The sequence below is a fragment of the Mycteria americana genome, unplaced genomic scaffold (assembly GCF_035582795.1).
Source record: "Mycteria americana isolate JAX WOST 10 ecotype Jacksonville Zoo and Gardens unplaced genomic scaffold, USCA_MyAme_1.0 Scaffold_46, whole genome shotgun sequence".
Taxonomy (NCBI): Eukaryota; Metazoa; Chordata; class Aves; order Ciconiiformes; family Ciconiidae; genus Mycteria; species Mycteria americana.
The window spans coordinates 203,054-220,962 of NW_027445633.1; the positions used below are offsets into that span (position 1 = coordinate 203,054).

At 53.0% G+C, this 17,909-nt stretch overlaps 2 protein-coding genes across 2 annotated transcripts; one reads left to right on the forward strand and one right to left on the reverse strand.

Annotated features, from left to right (window-relative positions):
• Positions 1-287: 287 nt before the first annotated feature.
• LOC142403852 (olfactory receptor 14J1-like) lies at positions 288-1,235 on the reverse strand. The gene has a single exon (XM_075490152.1). It carries the CDS (start codon positions 1,221-1,223, stop codon positions 288-290), a length of 936 nt encoding a protein of 311 aa, XP_075346267.1. The 5' UTR covers positions 1,224-1,235.
• An 8,123-nt stretch (positions 1,236-9,358) lies between these two features.
• On the forward strand, positions 9,359-12,183 carry LOC142403843 (olfactory receptor 14C36-like). Its single transcript, XM_075490144.1, has 2 exons — positions 9,359-9,368; positions 11,183-12,183. The coding sequence occupies exon 2, from the start codon at positions 11,221-11,223 to the stop codon at positions 12,181-12,183; it is 963 nt and encodes a 320-aa protein (XP_075346259.1). The 5' UTR covers positions 9,359-9,368; positions 11,183-11,220.
• The last annotated feature ends 5,726 nt before the right edge of the window (positions 12,184-17,909 follow it).

Consider the following 17,909-nt stretch of genomic DNA (forward strand, 5'->3'; position numbering starts at 1 on the left):
GGAGCCTAGTCAAGACTTCAGCAGGAAGAAGAGCCCAGCCTTCAGGAGCTGCCATGGGGAGATACCATATATTACAGAGATTCTCCTCAGGAAGCCAGCTCTGACACTCTGATGACACATTTAGCAAAAGCCTCTGCATTATTTGGCACAGTAGGATCATGCTTCTGGAGATGTGGAGTGAATACAAACATTCCTGTATGAACATGATCATCCCAGATGAAAAACAAATAAAGCACAACCTTGTCCTGGAAAAAGCTAAGAATAGTCTGTGAGGAGAGATGGGCAGCTTAGTGCTGCTGAAGGTGAACACATGGAATCAGTTTCTTCACTGCTTCTTTGAGCTCCCTGTTCCTCAAGCTGTAGATGAGGGGGTTCAATGCTGGAGGCACCACGGAGTATAGAACTGCCACCACCAGATCCAGGGATGGGGAGGAGATGGAGGGGGGCTTCAAGTAGGCAAATATGCTAGTGCTGATGAACAGGGAGACAACAACCACGTGAGGGAGGCACGTGGAAAAGGCTTTGTGCCATCCCTGCTCAGAGGGGATCCTCAGCACGGCCCTGAAGATCTGCACATAGGACAGCACAATGAATACAAAACACCCAAATCCTAAACAGCCAGAAAACACTAGAATCCCAACCTCGCTGAGGTAGGAGTGTGAGCAGGAGAGCTTGAGGATCTGGGGGATTTCACAGAAGAACTGGTCCAGGGCATTGCCTTGGCAGAGGGGTATGGAAAATGTATTGGCCGTGTGCAGCACAGCATTGAGAAACCCACTGCCCCAGGCAGCTGCTGCCATGTGGACACAAGCTCTGCTGCCCAGGAGGGTCCCGTAGTGCAGGGGTTTGCAGATGGCAACGTGGCGGTCATAGGCCATGACAGTGAGAAGGGAATACTCTGCACCAAACAAGAAGAGTACAAAGAAGACCTGTGCAGCACATCCAGAGTAGGAGATGGCCCTGGTGTCCCACAGGGAATTGGCCATGGATTTGGGGACAGTGGTGGAGATGGAGCCCATGTCAAGGATAGAGAGGTTGAGGAGGAAGAAGTACATGGGGGTGTGGAGGCGGTGGTCGCAGGCTATGGCGGTGATGATGAGGCCGTTGCCCAGGAGGGCAGCCAGGTAGATGCCCAGGAAGAGCCAGAAGTGCAAGAGCTGCAGCTCCCGTGTGTCTCCAAATGCCAGGAGGAGGAACTGGGTGATGGAGCTGTGGTTGCACATTTGCTTCCTCTGGGTATGGTTATCTGTTGAAGAAGGAAAAGGCAGTACTGAGTTAGGCCAGACTTCTCCAAGCAAAATATATTGCATGTCTCATAGCACCCCACACTCAGACTACCTCTTTTCAGAAAGAGCTTTCTGCGGCTCCCTCACTTGAGGTTTGGGTATTGCTGGCTGAGGGGACCATTCTCCATGGGTGTCTTCTCCATGGGGAGCCCAGGTAGCACAGAGATACTACGGGAGAGCTGTGCCCTTCTGGAGGGCACCCTGCAGCCCAGCAGGACACCCCAGGGAAACAGCTGAATGTCCTGAAGGTGCCTGGAGGAGCCCTGGGCACTTTGCTCCCACAGACACATCTGCAGAGCTGGACCCAAAGGGTCGGCATCTGAAGAGAACCTGAACCTGCCACCCCCGACCCCCACCCCCTGCACTGACTCAGCAAATCCAGCAGTGAGAACAAGGGCAGCACAGGCAGGAGGGGATGGCAGTGAAATGCCACAATGCTCCTGCCAAGGGAGGAGGGACACGCAAAGACAGATGGAAATCAGGGGTTTGTCCTTCTCTGGGCTCTGGCTGCTGCAGGGGCAAGGATGCCCGAGACCCCATGGGCCTGAGGGCAGAGGCTCTGCTTAGGCTGGGAAAGGAGACCCGGGAGGAGTTGCTCAGGGGAAGGTGTCTGTGCTGCAGGCACAGCAGGGAGGTGCCCACATCCCCCTCCCCAGTGTTTCTGGCAGCAGCTCCCTCTCACTGCCTGCCCGTGTCTCTGCTGTTTGGAGCTGTTCCTGCCAGGAGCCATCTCCCTGTCCCCAGCTCAGCTCCCTCTCAGTGCTCACAAACCCCATCCCACTTGCCGTGCGCTCACCTCTGCCTGCAAACACCTCGCAGGGGCAGGGCACTGCCCAGGGGCATCTCTGTGTGTGCAGGGACTAAAGACCAGATCACAGGAAACCTGATGTGGCTGGAAAGGGGAAGGTGTTGCTGAGTTGGCTGGAGGCAGCCGGGTAAAGTGCTTTGAGGTGCTTCTCCCAGACTTACTCGTCTCTCAGTGCAAGTGAGTAGGAGTCTCAAAGAGTACTCCTGAGTAGAAACAAGAATTTTGATCTCCAGTGCAGAACCCAGAAAACCAAAGAGTGAGGAAAGGTCCTTGTCTTTCCAGGAGCCTCTAACTTGATATGCTTCTTGAGAAGTCCCCTTGAAATGTCATGAGGCAGAGCTGAAGCTGTGAGAAGCACTGACCCAGGCAGCACTCTCTTGAGAGCAGAAGGATCTTGCCGTGCCCTGCCCTACTCTGCCGGGGGTCACTCCTGCCACCAAGAGCTTCTCCCTGCACAGCCGTGGGGAGTTCCCTGGGCAGGCTGAGAGCTCACCCTGGCAGGCGGCAGAGTCCCTGCCCCAGCACACAGTACCCTGGGGTGCAGGGACCCCTCTTGGAAGGACAGCCCTGGGCAGCCCTGGCTGCACACCCAGCTTCACAGCCCTGCAGCCATCCCCGGGAGAAGGGACCTGTCTTGCCCTGTCCCACTGATGGTGCAGCAGGCAAGCCCTGCTCTGGAGCATGGCTTCCTTCTCCCCCACACGAGAAAAGCCACGAGAGCCATCCTGGCAGGTCCTATCAGCCGTGGCAAATGCCAGGTCTCGGAGACACTTCCAGGGACTCATCTGCATTGCCCTGCAGCCAGAGACTTACCGTGTCAAGGGCTGTGAAGATTTCTCCAACAGCGTGCTCTCAGCTGTCCTCCCAGCCCAGACTCCTTTCACTTCTCTTATCTGCCCTCAGTGCCTGCAGGCAGTGCCCTCAGCCCTGCTGCACCTTGCAGAGGAGCTGCTCCTGGGCAGAGCTGTCTCTCTGCAGTGCTACCCTGTTGCCAGGAGCTCCCTCCATCCCTGGAGCCCGACCCAGCACAAGAGTAGAGGACCAGCCCAAGGTGCCACTTTCTCAACTCCCTCTGGGGTCCCCCAAAGATGTCCCTGGGGCTCCAGGGACACCAACTGTGAAACAGGCTGAAGTCAGCACTGATATTCCCTCCCTCAGCTGGGGAGGCACACTTCTTCCCAGCAGTGTCATTGCCCCTATCAGGGACAGGGTTAGGTCCAAGGGTCACCTCTTCTTGTCCCACTATGAGACAGGACACCCGGACAGTGAAAGGGAGGAATCGCCTGTACCTCCTGTACCCATGCAAACCACAGGTGACATTTGAGGTGCCAGAGGTGGTCCAAGACATGTGCAGGTAACGGTAAGCTCTGAGGGAGCAATTCAGAGGGACAGGGCAGCATCTGGAGTCATCATTTTGGAGGCTGGTGGGCCATTCCTTCGGCCAGTTGATGTGACAGTGGATGCCCACATTTAGGACAATGAAGCCTGTTCCTGCTCATTATGCCCAGGGCATCCTGTAGAGGTATTCCTCTGAGCAAATGGAGTCACTGCCATCAGGAGGGCTAAGTCTCTCTCTCTCTCCTCCACCAGCTGCATTTGCCAGATCTCCATTGGCAGTTAGGGCAGGTTTCTCATAGACACCCCTACATTGCCTAACCTAATTCAGGGCAGCTGCTCTGCTCAGTTGAAAGGTGAACTTCATCCTGTGGTGCTACCTGAGATGCCAGGGTTCTCCAGCACAAGCCCATGCAGCCAGCAGGGACAGCACAAGACTTGCAGGATCGCCATCCCCCTTCAGAGCAGCCATGTAACAGACCCCAAGAGAACCTCAGACACGTTCAGTGCTTTCGTTCAAGCAACTGCAGTGAGGCAAGTCCTGTCCCATCTCTATCCTGTAGATGTAGGCAGTGCTTCTCCCACATCCTTTAGTCATAGAATCACAGAAGCATAAAATAGAATGATAGCATTGTTTAGGATGGAAAAGACCCTTAAGATCATGGAGTGCAACCATAAACCTAACACTGCCAAGTCCACCACTAAACCATGTCTCTAAGCGCCACATCTACACGTCTTTTAAATACGTCCAGGGATGGTGACTCAGCCACTTCCATGAGCAGCCTGTTCCAATGCTTGATAACCCTCAGTCATCCCTTGGATGATGCAGTCAAGGAACAGACCAATGATTTTCACAGTGTTCCTGGATTGTGGGATGTCCATAGCCAAGGCCATTTTCAAAAGCACCTTGTCATTCCTGCAGATGAGCTTCACCTGCACCACAGGCCCTCTGGGGCTGCAGAGACACCACACACAGCAAAGCTCTCTCCTGCCAGGCCTGCACAGTCCAGCCCTGTGTCTCTCTGCTCCTGAGGACAGCAGGGTTTGCTCTCCTTAGGGACACCTCATTTCCTCTTTACATTGCCACCTGCCATCCACCCCAGCAGGCTCTGAAGCCAACCTCTGGCTTGCATGGGACCTTGGGCACTTGGTACCACCTTGCTTTGTTACAACTCTGAGCTGGGCTCTGGTGCCACGGCTGAGGTCCAGCACATCTCTGCTCTGACATAAAGAACCTATAATCAGGGAGAGGAAGGGGACAAAGTCTTCTTTAACCAGCCTGAGGAAGTCTTGGGATCAATGACCTCACAATCTAAATTGGAGAGCTTTGATGGGTGGACTGTTCAGTGAATAAGGAATTGGTTGGGTGGTCGCATCTAGAGGGTAACGGTCAATGGCTCAATGTCCAGATGAAGATCAGTGATGTGTGGTGTCCCACAGGGGTCTGTCCCACAGGGGTCTGTACTGGGACCAGTGCTGTTCAATATTTTCATCAATGACATTGACAGCGAGATCGAGTGCACCCTCAGCAAGTTTGCAGATGACACCAAGCCAAGTGGTGCAGTTGACACGCCAGAAGGACGGGATGTCATCCAGACCTGACTTCAAAGGAGGAATTTAGAAATAGGGAGGAGCTTAGGAAAGCCAAAGCTCCCCTGGAGTTAATGCTTGCAAGGGGCTCCAAGAGCATCAAGATGAGCTGTTAGTACTGAAGTTACACTTCAAGAAGAAACAAAAATAATGCGTGGCCAGGGCTGAATTTAGTAAGAGAAGGTGCAGATATGTCTGAGGTACTCTTTGTCCTCTTTGCCTCTGTCTTCCCCAGCAAGGCCTCCCAGGCCTTTGTGCCTTGAAGCAGGACTCCGGAGGAGAAAAACCAGCAGTGGATGTGGATCAAGTCAGGGGTTACCTGAGCAAGCTCAGACATTAACAGCCCACACAACTGGCGGGGCTGCATCCAAGGGTGCTGAGAGAGCCAGCCGATGTCATAGCAAGGTCACTCTGGCTTGTCTTTGCAAGCTCATGGAGATCAGGGAAACTCCCTGACAACTTGGACAAAGCATGCTGCACGCATCTTCCAAAAAGGCACCTTCTTTGTGGAATGGCTCATGTTTAGCCTAATGTAACCTGAGGACCACCAGAGCCTTTCCCACAGAGCTGCTTCCTATACCCAGGCAGTCGCAGGCCTCTGTCTTTGCAGGGCCTTAGCCCACCTCAAGAGCAGGACTTGGGATTTGTCCTGATTGCATATCATGAGGTTCCTATTAGCCCATCCCTCTAGCCTGGCTACGTCCCTTGGGATGGCAGTCCTGCCCGCCACTGTAGTGTCTGCTCTCGTCAATGGGCTGCCATCTACACATGTTATGAAAAAGCACTCTCTCATCTTCTTGGGGTCATTAAAAATGGGTTAAACAGGCCAGATTGCAGGATAGACCCCTGCAGGACTCTGCTAGCTAGAGACCTCCAGGCAGAGTAGCACGCATTGACCACAGACATCCAAGCCTGACTGTCCAACTGGTTTTTTAGCCATCTACTTATTCACCCATGTAGACCATAGTGACCTAACTTGAACACCAGAATATTATGGGGAATGATGCTGAAAGCCTTGCAGACTTAGAGGCAAAACACCACCACTGCTCTCCCCGCATCCAGCAATCCTGTCCTTTCATCAGAGAAAGTAAAGAGCATGGCCAGGCACAATCTACCCTGGGTAAACCCTGTCACCTTCTCTTCCACACACCCAGAAATGGGATCTGAGCGCACACGCTCCAGGGACAGCTTGTAGTTCCCCTGCTCACCCTTTGGGCCTTTTTCAGATAGCGCATGCAGCCTTTGGGTGCTGCCAGTTGTCAGGGAGTTCCCCCAGTCTCCATGTCCTTTCAAAGATGATGGAGGGTGGCCTCTCTGTGGCATCGGCCTGCCCTCTCAGCTCCCTTGGATGCAAAACCTCCAGCCCCATGCACTGGAAAGGATTGAGTGTGCTCAAGTAATTCCTGTCTTAATCTAATTTCACCACTGGTGGTTCTCCTCCAGAGTCCTGCCTCAAGGCACAAAGGCCTGGGAGACCTTGCTGGAGGAGACTAAGGCAAGAAGGACATAGAGAATCTCAGATCTGTCTACATCTGCTGTTACGAAACTCAGCAGTGGCCACTCATTCCCTTTGTTTCTTCTTTAACTGTTCCTGAAGCAGCGGCAGCTCCTCTTGGTGCCCTTGAACCCCTTGCAAGGGTCTACACTTGGGAAGCTTTAGCTTCCCTAAAACCAGCCCTATTTCTAAATTACTCGTTGAGTCCCTGCATCCACCTCTTGGACGTTTTCTTTTTTCTGTGGAGCTTCTTGATGAGGTCCTATTTTAGCCAATTTTCCGTGCTGAGATATCTGGTTGTTTTCCTGTGTACTGGTGTGGGCAGTTCTTGTGCTTCAAAGGTGGTGTCCTGAAGGACCAGCTGTACTGAGCTCTGCTGCCCTTGAGTGCTGCTGCCCATGGGATTCCCACCAAAAGCTCCCTGAAGAGGCTAAAATCTTCTCCTCTAGAGACCCAGCATCTGCACTCTGCTGCAGTCCTTTCTCACTCCCTTTGGGAGCTGAGACCCCACTATTTCATCGTCACCACAGCCCAGGCTCACACTGGTTTTCACACCCCTGATCAGCTCTCCCTCTGCAAGGACTGGATTGAGGGGAGCATCACCCTTGTTGGCCTACCTTGCACCTGTGCAAAGAAGTTGTCCCAAGAGACCCAGAAACCTGCTGGACAGTAGGCATCCTGCTGTGCTCCCCTTCCAGTGAGTGTCAGGGTCATTAAAGTCCCCAATAAGACCTGGCGTCATTCCTCTAGGGACTTCCTTGCATTGCTTAAATAAGGTTTAGTCCACTTCCTTACCCTGGTTGCAGGTTCTCCATCTCCCACCAGGATGCTGCCCTAAGTGGCCCTTTCTCTGACCCTCACCCACAAGGGTTCACCCAACCTGTTGCACATCCTGTAGAGGAGCACCATACCTACGAGAAGCTCCCTCAGATGGAGGGCATCCCCCTCCCCATCTTCCCGGGCTGCCTCTCCTGAAAAGCCCCTGTGCACCATTGCAGCACCTCTGTGAGCTGTCCCACCACACCTCACCATTTATTGCATCAATGACAAAAGTCTATAGTGGCACATGGGACTCCAGCTCCTCCTGTCTGTGCCCCAGGCTGAGGGCATTGATGCACATTTGGGCTGCATCACCTCAGCTGTGGCACTGGGGACAAGCTCAAACTTGTCACAGGCAAAGCCAGGACCAAGTTCCCAAGACCCAATGTATGCAAATGCTTTGCTTGAGACCAGATATGGTCCCTCCATATGCTGGAGGGTAGGCCCTCCATATGCTGGAGGGGATGGCAGATGGCAATGGGAAGGCACAGAAAGAGGAAACGCTTCTCTCCCCAAGGCCAGAGAAAAACAGGCCTGGACTGTGCAGTCCTGGCAGGAGAGGGCTTTGCTGTCTGTGGTGTCTCTGCAGCCCCTGGAGCGCCTGTGGTGGAGGTGAAGCTGACCTGAAGGAAGGACTGACGCTGCTGAAAATGTCTTCGGGTGTCTCCCTGTCCCTATGAACTGCTCCATTAGCGCTTGCAGTTACCTGCACATATCATGGACCACCTCTGGCACCTCAGATGTCATGAGGTGTTTGAGTCTGAACAGCTCACTCCTGGCCTCCATCTCCACTAGTGACCATGGGAGCTGAGACAAGCAGCTCCCAGGCAGCAGGTGCCTATTTTGTGCCCACCTGAACTGAGGCCAGAGGAATCCCACCTCCTGTGGGTCTGTGGCAGCCGTAGGTGAGAGCTGAGTCCCCTTCCAGCCCCAGGACTACAGCCAGGATGAGATGCCTCACTTGACTCACTGACTCCCTTCCCTCAGCAGGGGTAAAGGAGACCCCTCCCTGTCCCTGCCTGGGTGTCCTGTGTGATGCTGAGACAAGGAAAGGTGATTCTCATGGCCAACTCTTTTCTTATTGGGAGAAATGACTCTTCTAGAAAGAAGTATTTCTCCCCAGGTGAGGGAGGGAACATGAGTGCTGCCTTCAGCCTGTTTCCCAGCAGGTTCCCCTGCAGCCCCAGGGACACGTGGAGGGAGCCCAGAGGGGGCAGAGAAAGTGCTGCCTTGGGCTGGTCCTCTGCTGCTGAGCTGGGCTGGGCTCCTGGCATGGAGGGAGCTCCTGGCAAGCGGGCAGCGCTGCAGAGAGACAGCTCTGCCCAGGAGCAGCTCCTCTGCAAAGGGCAGCAGGGCTGAGGGCACTGCCTGCAGGTGCAGAGGGGAGAGGAGCGAGGCAGAGAGAGGTTAAAGGCAGTCTGGAGTGGGAGGATGCTGAGAGCTCACTGGGGGAGAAATCTTCACAGCCCTCTACGTGGTAAGTCTCTGGCTGCAGGGCAATGCAGCTGTGGTTCCGAGAGGGATCTCCTAAAGCTGGCACATCTCACAGCCTATGGGATCTGTAAGCACAACTCTCAGAGATTCTCTGGTGTAGAGGAGGAGGACATGCTCCAGAGCTGGAAGTCCCTACTGCACCATCAGAGGGACAGGGCATGATGGCTGCCTTCTCCCAGGGATGGCTGCAGGGGTGTGAAGCCGGGTGTGCAGGCAGGGGTGCCCAGGGCTGTCCTCAGAGCAGGGTCCCTGTGCCCCAGGGTGCTGCGTGCTGGGCAGGGACTCTGCTGCCTGCCAGGGTGAGCACCCAGCCTGACTGGGGAGCTCCCCAGGGTGCTGTGGGGAGAAGCTGTGGGTGGAAAGAGTGACCCCCAGCAAGGCAGGGTCCTTCTGCTGTTGAGAGGGTGCTGCATGGGTCAGGGCTGCTCAGAGCTTCAGGTCACCTCGAGAATATTTCCAATAGGAGTTTTCAAGGAGAAGGTCAAAACAAGGATTTCTATAAAGATAAGGAACTTTCCTCAGTCTGTTTTCAATTTCCTACTGTTGGGGAATGGGAGGCAATAAATGATAAAGCATTTCTGAATTTTCACTGAGTCACTGAGACTCCTGAGCCAGAGCTCAGGAGTGATCAGCAGGTCTGCCAGAAACCTCCTAGAGTGCCTTCAGCCACTCCTCTGCCTATGGACAGCACCAGCTTCACCTCTGCTGGACCCATCAGGGTGTTTCTTCCCTGCCCTTTTCCACCTGCAAACAGGACCATGCATGCAGCCAGTGCCCTGCAAACAGGCAGGTTTCTGTAGGGCCAGGGGGAGTGCACAGAGGTTGGGATGGGATCTGTGAGCATTGACACAGAGAAGACATGGGACAGGGAAACACCTCGCAGGAGGAAAATCTCCAGGCAGCAGAGATATGATCAGGGAATGAGAGGAAATGAAAACCAGAAATGTGGGAGGGAGAATTCAGAAATCTCCCTATGATCCCCTCCAATGCAGACCCCTTCCCCTGAGCAAGCCCCCTCGCCTCCTGTCCCACCCAGCAAAGCCTCTGCCCTCAGGGCTGTGGGGTCCAAGGCGTGAACCACCTCCTCTGCAGCCAGAGCTCCAGCAGAGCCGTGCTGCAGCTCTCCAGCCACGTGCCCATGTCCCTCTGCAGAGCACAGGGCTGAGAGCAGCTGCCTGGCAATGTTGGTGTCTGGGAGGTGTTGTGCACAGCTGGGTGAGGGTAACGCTGTCCTGAGTGCCCGGCTGCCTCTCCACTTGCCTCTCTAAGCTCACTGCATTTTTCCTTGTTTCTCCACTTGTCTGTGTTATTTTTATCTTGCTGTCAGACTCTCTGGGGAGGTGGAGTTTCAGCTGCAGAGTCACACACTGCTCTTGTGATTCCTCCCATGCAGGTGCGTCCATGGGAATGAAGTGTCCAAGCTCTACTCTAAGCTGTGGGGCTGTGGGCAAGGCACTCTGTGTCATTCCCTTGGAAATGAGCTGACTCTCGCTTACTGAGATACCATCATGAGGACCCTTGGCTATCTCCTTGAGGTGTCCTTCCAAACTGTGAGCTTCCCTCCAGGATGCAAACCTGTCCTATAGCATCTTGGTGTTATCCGAAAGCCCCACATAGAAGCGTAGACATGGTACAACAGAGAAAATGATGTTGGGTTGGTGAAATGAGCCCTGTGTGTCCTTGGCTAGAAGTGGGGTGCTGAGACCTTGAGAAAGGGTGAGACGTTTAGTGGTCTGTGGTGGATCCGTCTGCTCTCAGCAGTGCCTGGTGATTTTAAAGGGTAACATGGGTGCGTGATCACTCTCCATCTCAGAAAGCTGTAAGCCCAGAGAAACTGGAAACTAGACAGAGAGACCAGGAGACAGCTCCCCTCACTCTGCACTAAGCCACAGGCAACCCTCTTGCCTCACAGCACCCACTCCGTTCTCCCTGAGGCAGCAGAAATGCTGAGGCTTTCTGACATCCAAGAATACTCGCCAGGGGAGGTGGGGGGGAGCTGTAAAAACCCTAGAACTCTTAAACTGCTTTTACCATTCCCGTTCCTCAGCACTGGGAGTGACGTTGCTGGCAGGTCCTTCTGCGTTAGCAGTGGTTTCACAGGACAAAGTTGAACACCAGGACTGGTCCCTGCCCCTACCCCCTTCTGCAGAGTGGGGCTGACGTACCAAGAACCTGTGGACAGATGCCCGTGGACAAGAGCCCCGGAAGAGCAGATGCCCTGCTCTTCATCGCACACATGGCCAGCACCAAGGAGGGCTGCAGGCACAGAGCTCAAGGAAGGTCTCCAAGAAAAAGGAAAGGGTGTCTGTGTGTAGCAGGGGGAGGGTCTATGGGAAATGGCTTTGATTTTGGTCTGAGAAGTCTCCCCTAACTTGTCACTGTCTTTCTCTCCTATGACAATGCCCCATGTCCTGAGGCAGCAAATGTCCAACGGCAGCTCCATCACCCAGTTCCTCCTCCTGGCATTTGCAGACACGCGGGAGCTGCAGCTCTTGCACTTCTGGCTCTTCCTGGGCATCTACCTGGCTGCCCTCCTGGGCAACGGCCTCGTCATCACTGCCATAGCCTGCGACCACCGCCTCCACACCCCCATGTACTTCTTCCTCCTCAACCTCTCCCTCCTTGACCTGGGCTCCATCTCCACCACGGTCCCTAAAGCCATGGCCCATTCCCTGTGGGACACCAGGGCCATCTCCTATACAGGATGTGCTGCACAAGTGTTTCTGCTTGTGTTTTTCATTTCAGCAGAGTATTGCCTTCTCACCATCATGGCCTATGACCGCTACATTGCCATCTGCAAACCCCTGCACTATGGGACTCTCCTGGGCAGCAGAGCTTGTGTCCACATGGCAGCAGCTGCCTGGGGCAGTTGTTTCTTCTACGCTGTGCTGCACACAGCCAATACATTTTCCATACCCCTCTGCAAGGGCAATGCCCTGGACCAGTTCTTCTGTGAAATCCCCCAGATCCTCAAGCTCTCCTGCTCACACTCCTACCTCAGGGAAGTTGGGCTTCTTGTGGTTAGTATCTTAGTAGTCTTTGGCTGTTTTATTTTCATTGTGCTGTCCTATGTGCAGATCTTGTGGGCTGTGTTGAGGATCCCCTCTGAGCAGGGACGGCACAAAGCCTTTTCCACGTGCTTCCCTCACATGGCCGTGGTCTCCCTCTTTATCAGCACTATCATGGTTGCCTACCTGAAGCCCCCCTCCATCTCCTCCCCATCCCTGGACCTGGTGGTGGCAGTTCTGTACTCGGTGGTTCCTCCAGCAGTGAACCCCCTCATCTACAGCATGAGGAACCAGGAGCTCAATGATGCAGCATGGAAACTGATAACTGCTTGTCTTTTTCTAAAGTAAAAATCTTCCTCTGCATAGCAGTTATAATGTAACTCATTGCAGGCCCAGCCTGTCTTCTGGGGGTTTTTTTGTTGTTTGTGGTGGTTTTTCACTTGTGAGAATGTTGTCATCCCCTTTCTAATTCACTGTCTGCTTTTCTTTTCTGACCAAGTGGCTGTGTAAATGAGGAGCTGTGCTTTCTGTGCATTGAAAGAAAATAAAGGGCCCTTCAGTGACTTTATTTATCCTGAGATTCTTCCTCCAAGGCCATTTTGGAGCTGCAGGGAGTGTGTCTGTGTGCAGAGATGGAGGGGACAAGAGTCCCAGCATGGCAGCACTGCCAGGAGCACCAGCGCTTGCTCTTCCAGGGCTCTTCTCTTTCCACTTCCACACTCTCTTTCTGATCCCTTGTGTTGGTGTAAGGCCTGAGCGCTCTGGCAGCTTCGTCACAGCCGTGCTGCGTGGCAGTCCTGTGACCGCAGGCACGGACAGGCAATGGGCACTTCTGTGACATGTCTGGCATCCATAACAGCGTTTCCATAGAGAAAGGGGATCTCCTGAGGGCAATGCCTGAAGGCTTAGGTCTTCTTTCAAAGTTGCTGTCAAGATCTTGCTCAAGAAAGTGCCCTGTTGAGGAAAACACCAGTGAACAGCTAAAGTGTGTGAGTGTGCAGGGCGGGGGCACGCAGCAGTGTCCCTTGCACAGCCAGGCCTCCAGGGACAGACTTGAAGGACCAGCAGAGCAGGGGCTGGTCTGTGACCTTGTTTGCTGGACACCCTGGGCAAGCTGCCCCAGGACAATCTTCACAGACCAGCCCCTTGCAACCACCATTCCCAGCACTGGCCTCTCACCCCAGCCCGGAGAGGTTGTTTGTCCGTCCACGGAGGGACACCAAATGACTAGGTCAGAAGTCCATGTTTGCATTGTTCAGAGGCGACTTAAGCATGCACATCGTGTGCGTGTGGGGAGGTGAACCCGAGTGAGCACAAATGCCATCAGCCATTCCTAGAGGTGCCATGAAGGCCAGTGGGACAGACAGTGCCTCGAGGTCACTTCCCTTTGAGAGTAACGTCCCCTGGGAAACCAACCACCTGAATGCAGCACTGGGATGTGCTTCTGTCAACCGAGGTCCCTGTGTCCATTCCCCACACCATGGGGCATCTCAGAGAGGTGCAGAGCAGGGCGATACACCGCAGGGCTGAGGTGCCTCCCAGCCTCTGGGAGTGGCAAGAGGAGGCCAGAGAGTCACCATGCCTGCTGCAGTGCACTGCCTCCGCGTGTGCAAGGGAAGGACTCGTGCCTCTGAACTCATGCCCTGTGTGTATGAGGAGTGCATGAGGTCAGCTGAGATGTGGACACCTGACAGGGCCCTGCCATTTCTGTGTGTGACTCCAGGAACAAACCCCACTGTCCCAGTGAGATTCATCTCACGTGCCTTGGAACGGCTCATTGTAAATGCTCCTGTCTGCTCACATCACCCTTTCTGGATTGTGCCCTCAAATGTGTCAGAGCAGTCAGAGAGGTTCTGGTGTCCTTGCAAAAGGCAGACATCAAGCCTTTCTTGAAGAAGGGCAAGAAGGAGGATTGGGAGAATTACAGGCTGGTCAACCTCACCTTGGTCCCTGGGAAGGTGATAGACAAATACTCCTGCAGCCATTTCCAGGTACTCATAGGACAGGAAAGGGACTGCGGAAGCTGTATCGGTCAGGGAAAGAAGGGGATGTTTTGTACCTGGACTTTAGCAAGGGTTTTGTCATGGTCTGCCATAGCCTCTTTACAGCCAGATTGGTGATATCTGGGCTGAAGGAATGGATGATGTAGTGGGTGGGAAGTTGGCTGGTGGATCAAGCCCAAATGTCACTGGTGGTAGAGTCCTCCTGGCAGCCACTTACTAGTGGCATCCCTCAGTGCAAGCACTTGGGCCAACACTGCTGAATGTCTCCATTAACTGCCTGTACAATGTGACGGAGTGCCTTTCCAGCTCCTTTGTGGATGATGCCAAAGTGGGCAGAGCCCTTGAGCGACCTCATCTGGTTAACGCTGCCTTGAGCAGGACAGCTGGACAGGATGATGTTCAGGGGTCTCTTCCAACCTGAGTTATTCTATTATTCAATGGATCTTTTCCTTGGAGAGCTTTCTGAAGACAGAACAGACAGAGGAAGAAGGAAAAACAGAGAGGCAGAAGTAGAGATATAAAAGGCACCAATATAAATGCAGCAGTTCCTCTGACAAACATTTCTCACTCAAAGTGTTGGTACGAAATCTATGAGATAAATGTGATGAAACAAGCTTACTTTTATCTGCTCAGGTACTGGGCCACAAGGAGGATGATGGTTGGGTACGGTATCACGTGGTCAGTTGTGTCTCGGGAACTCATAATCCAGTAGGAAGCCAGTGGCTGTGAAGGGGGCTGTGAGGTCACTTCTGCCTCTGGAGGTGATAGGCCAACAGCAGGAATGTGCCTGGGAAAGGGACTGTGAGGTCACTTCTTGCTGAAACAGCTGATAGCTCAGCCCTTGACTCATGGCGGGGGTATGTGCTTTTAAGCTCACATCTGCCAGGGTCTCTGGCAGGCCAGCAGAAGGCACCTGGTTGGCACATTGACTGGGAGATCCCCTCTGCCGAAGGACCTAGGCTCGCTCCAGGAAGGGGGCTTACGTTTTGGTTGTCCTGTCTCTCCTGCCTGAGTACAGGATGGGACAGCAACAGGCACGCAGCTTGGTCGTGTCTATCCGAGAAGCTGAAAGGCTAGCAGCCTTGGGAGATGATGGTGAGGTTACTTGTGTGTGGTCAGGTGAAAGGCCAGCAGAAGGCTGATGGGTTGGGATGCCTGCTTGAAGGGTTGTTTCCCAGATGGTGGAGCTCTCCTTGGAGGTAGGAAACAGCAGGAGAGAGAAACACTGCCACACAGTGCAGCTTGGAAGGTGGAGATTGGGCACGAGGAGGAAGAAATGTCACTCAAAGGGTAGTTCTGTGGTACATGAAGTCCTCCAGAAGGAGTAGGAGATCAGTCCATGTCTTTGTGTTTCAAGGAAGAGAGTGTGAGGGTGGACAGATTTCAGTGAATGTATGGAAATGTCGGGGTGAGAGCAAAGTGAGGAAGCGAGATGGGTGTCTCCAGCCTGCAGGGCAAAAGAAACAGCCGTGGGACAGCGTAGGACAACCTGTGGTGGAGATGGCAAAGAGCGCTGGCAAGGCTGGAAGTCATCAAGTCAACCCAAGGCTTTTAACACTTGACTATGGCAATTGTCTGTGCCACCAAGGCCTATGAGGAACCATGTTGTCCTAAGGCACTGGGGCCTCACTGCCTCCTTGCACACCCCCAGCAGGGCTGGGAACTGTCATAGCGTTGTCCTTCCCTCAGCACCACACACCCCACATCCCACTGCCCCAGGAAGAGCCCTGAGCACTGTGTGAAGGACAGGAGCTGCCTTCCCCGGGGCTGGGGGTCAGAGCTTGGCCTTTCTGCTTCATAGAACAAAGCCAGGGTTTTCTCAGCACCTCAGCTGCCTGCACAGTGCCTTTGCCTACCTGTCATCATGGCCTCCAGTTGTCTGCTCTAACGAGTCCCTGGGGAGGCTTTGTCAGTAATGGCCCTCAGTGGGGCTCATTAATGCTTCAAGGTACTTTGGGTTTGGCTTTTGGTGTTGACTCTTTGAGAGGTTTGTGCAATCTCCTCTCAGTACCTGAGGTTCCAGGACTCAGCACCAAATGCCCCATGGGGCTCATTAAAATAAAGCAAGCCCTAACGAGCTGTGCGCCTTCCTGTAATTTTCTTCTAGTCTTGTACAGTTAATTAGGGAGGTTTCCTAGTGCACTGCTGGAGAAAGATTTCAAAGAACTTCTAATAAACATGATCTTTTATTTTAAAGGGTGTATTTTATTAATTTTCAGTTTAGAGAAGAGACAATAGGAGCATTCTCTGGTTGATATTGATCCAGGGTCTCTCCTGAGGAGGTCTGCACTGGTAGGAGAAGCTGTCCCTTGAGGTCTGACACAGTATGGACAACCTTGCTCCTCACCTCCCCAACCCCACCATTGCTCTCATCAGCCACCTGGGACTTGTGTCCCTTTTCCTTACATCAGACTTCTCCTCTGCAGTCTGCAGCTGGATGGTACAGCTCCTTCGTACCAGCTCCCACCGCTTTCCTTAGAGACCTGGCTGCACAAAGGCAAAGAGGGATTTTCTTAATTTTGAGCAAACAAATGAAAACTGATTAAATTCACCATTCAAATCAAACACACCCCTCAAGTGTATGCCAAGTACAAGCTGCCACCCATGAGGTTCACCTCCCACAAGGCATAATCACGCAAGAAATATTTTAGACAGGAAATTATAAAATAGACACGATTAAAGACTTGGCTCTTTAGACTAAGTTAGACAGACTACTGAAAGACAGGCAGGCTTTTAACTCCCTGAAGCTCAAAGCAGCTACTGGATTGTTGAGGGGTGCCTGAATGACCAAAGAGTAAGGGGAAGGCAAAGCTAGAGAGCAATTGCCAGTGTTTCTGTGCAGATGGGCTGCTGGAAAGGTGACTTCAGACCTGGTCAATTTAGTTAGGACAGGTGGAATATGTGAAAGATGAGGGAGGTTCAATACACGGCCTAACAGACAGAGTACTGACCATGCAACTATAGAGGCAGGTCAGTAGTGCTCCTCTTGTTATTAATGCACATCCTGAAAACCCCGCATTTTGATATCATGGGAAAACACCGACATTTTATTAAAAGTATTCAGTTGTTTCAGCTGATGAGGTCACGCTTATACTTGTAAACGTGTGTAAAAAGTCCTAAGGTTTTCAGGCAGAGCTCCGCTGTCTGACCATCAGTGCCCAGTGCCAGCTCTGAGGACCCGGTGTCTCTGCAGTAGGTGCCTGGGACGGGCAGCTGTCACAGAGGACCTGCTGGAGACGAGAGCCCCTCGGAAGCTGCAGCTGGAGCCTGGGCAGAGGGTCCCGGGGCACCTCCACTGGCACCACGCGCCCCTGTCCCTGGAACTGCATCCCACCCCAATTTTATGATCTCTTCCCTTTGCAAACAAAGGCAGTACACAAATCCCCCAGAGATCAGTACAGTAAAAGAAGACAAAACAAAGCAAGGAGGAGAACAACATCAACGGTGTTTGAAGCTTAAAGTTGCAACAGGACTTTTCCTTCACTCTGTATCTTGCATTCTATTTCTTTGTTGCTTCAATTTTTTAAAATATTCTCAGCATTTCCATCATACTGAGGCCTTACAGCATTAAGAAAGATAATTTTTGTGTCTTGCACAGAGCCCAGGGCCCCAAAACACTCCCTGCCCTGGACTGTCCATGCCACCGCTAACTCTTGGCACAGAGTGAGTCACGCTCGGAGGTGTTGACCACTCTTGCCTGATGGAGGAAAGCAAGGTACAAAGCTTCAGGGAAACATTCTCTTTTTGGATGGCCAAATTTGCACTAATCTCATCAAATATGTGTTTTCTGTCTTTTTATGCGAGTATACGGAAAAACCTGTATTTATGTATAGGTCAATGTATAGAAAAATGTGTAGGTGTGTCCAGTTACTCAGCAAAATACATTTCCTACCAGCACTCTCAAAGGAAGCATCTTTGTTCCCACGAATTACTGTCTTTATACTGTCTTTGTCACTCCATCCCCTGCCCCACGGGGCACTGGCACCAGGTTTCCCTCAGCTGCCTTCCTTGTGCTGACAACACATTCAGAGAAGCCCTTCTGGGGGCCCTCCCCATGCATGGCCACTTCCA

Bases quoted from the DNA above. Each gene is read 5' to 3' on its own strand.
- LOC142403852 (XM_075490152.1), bottom strand. From the start codon at position 1,223: ATGTGCAACCACAGCTCCATCACCCAGTTCCTCCTCCTGGCATTTGGA.
- LOC142403843 (XM_075490144.1), top strand. From the start codon at position 11,221: ATGACAATGCCCCATGTCCTGAGGCAGCAAATGTCCAACGGCAGCTCC.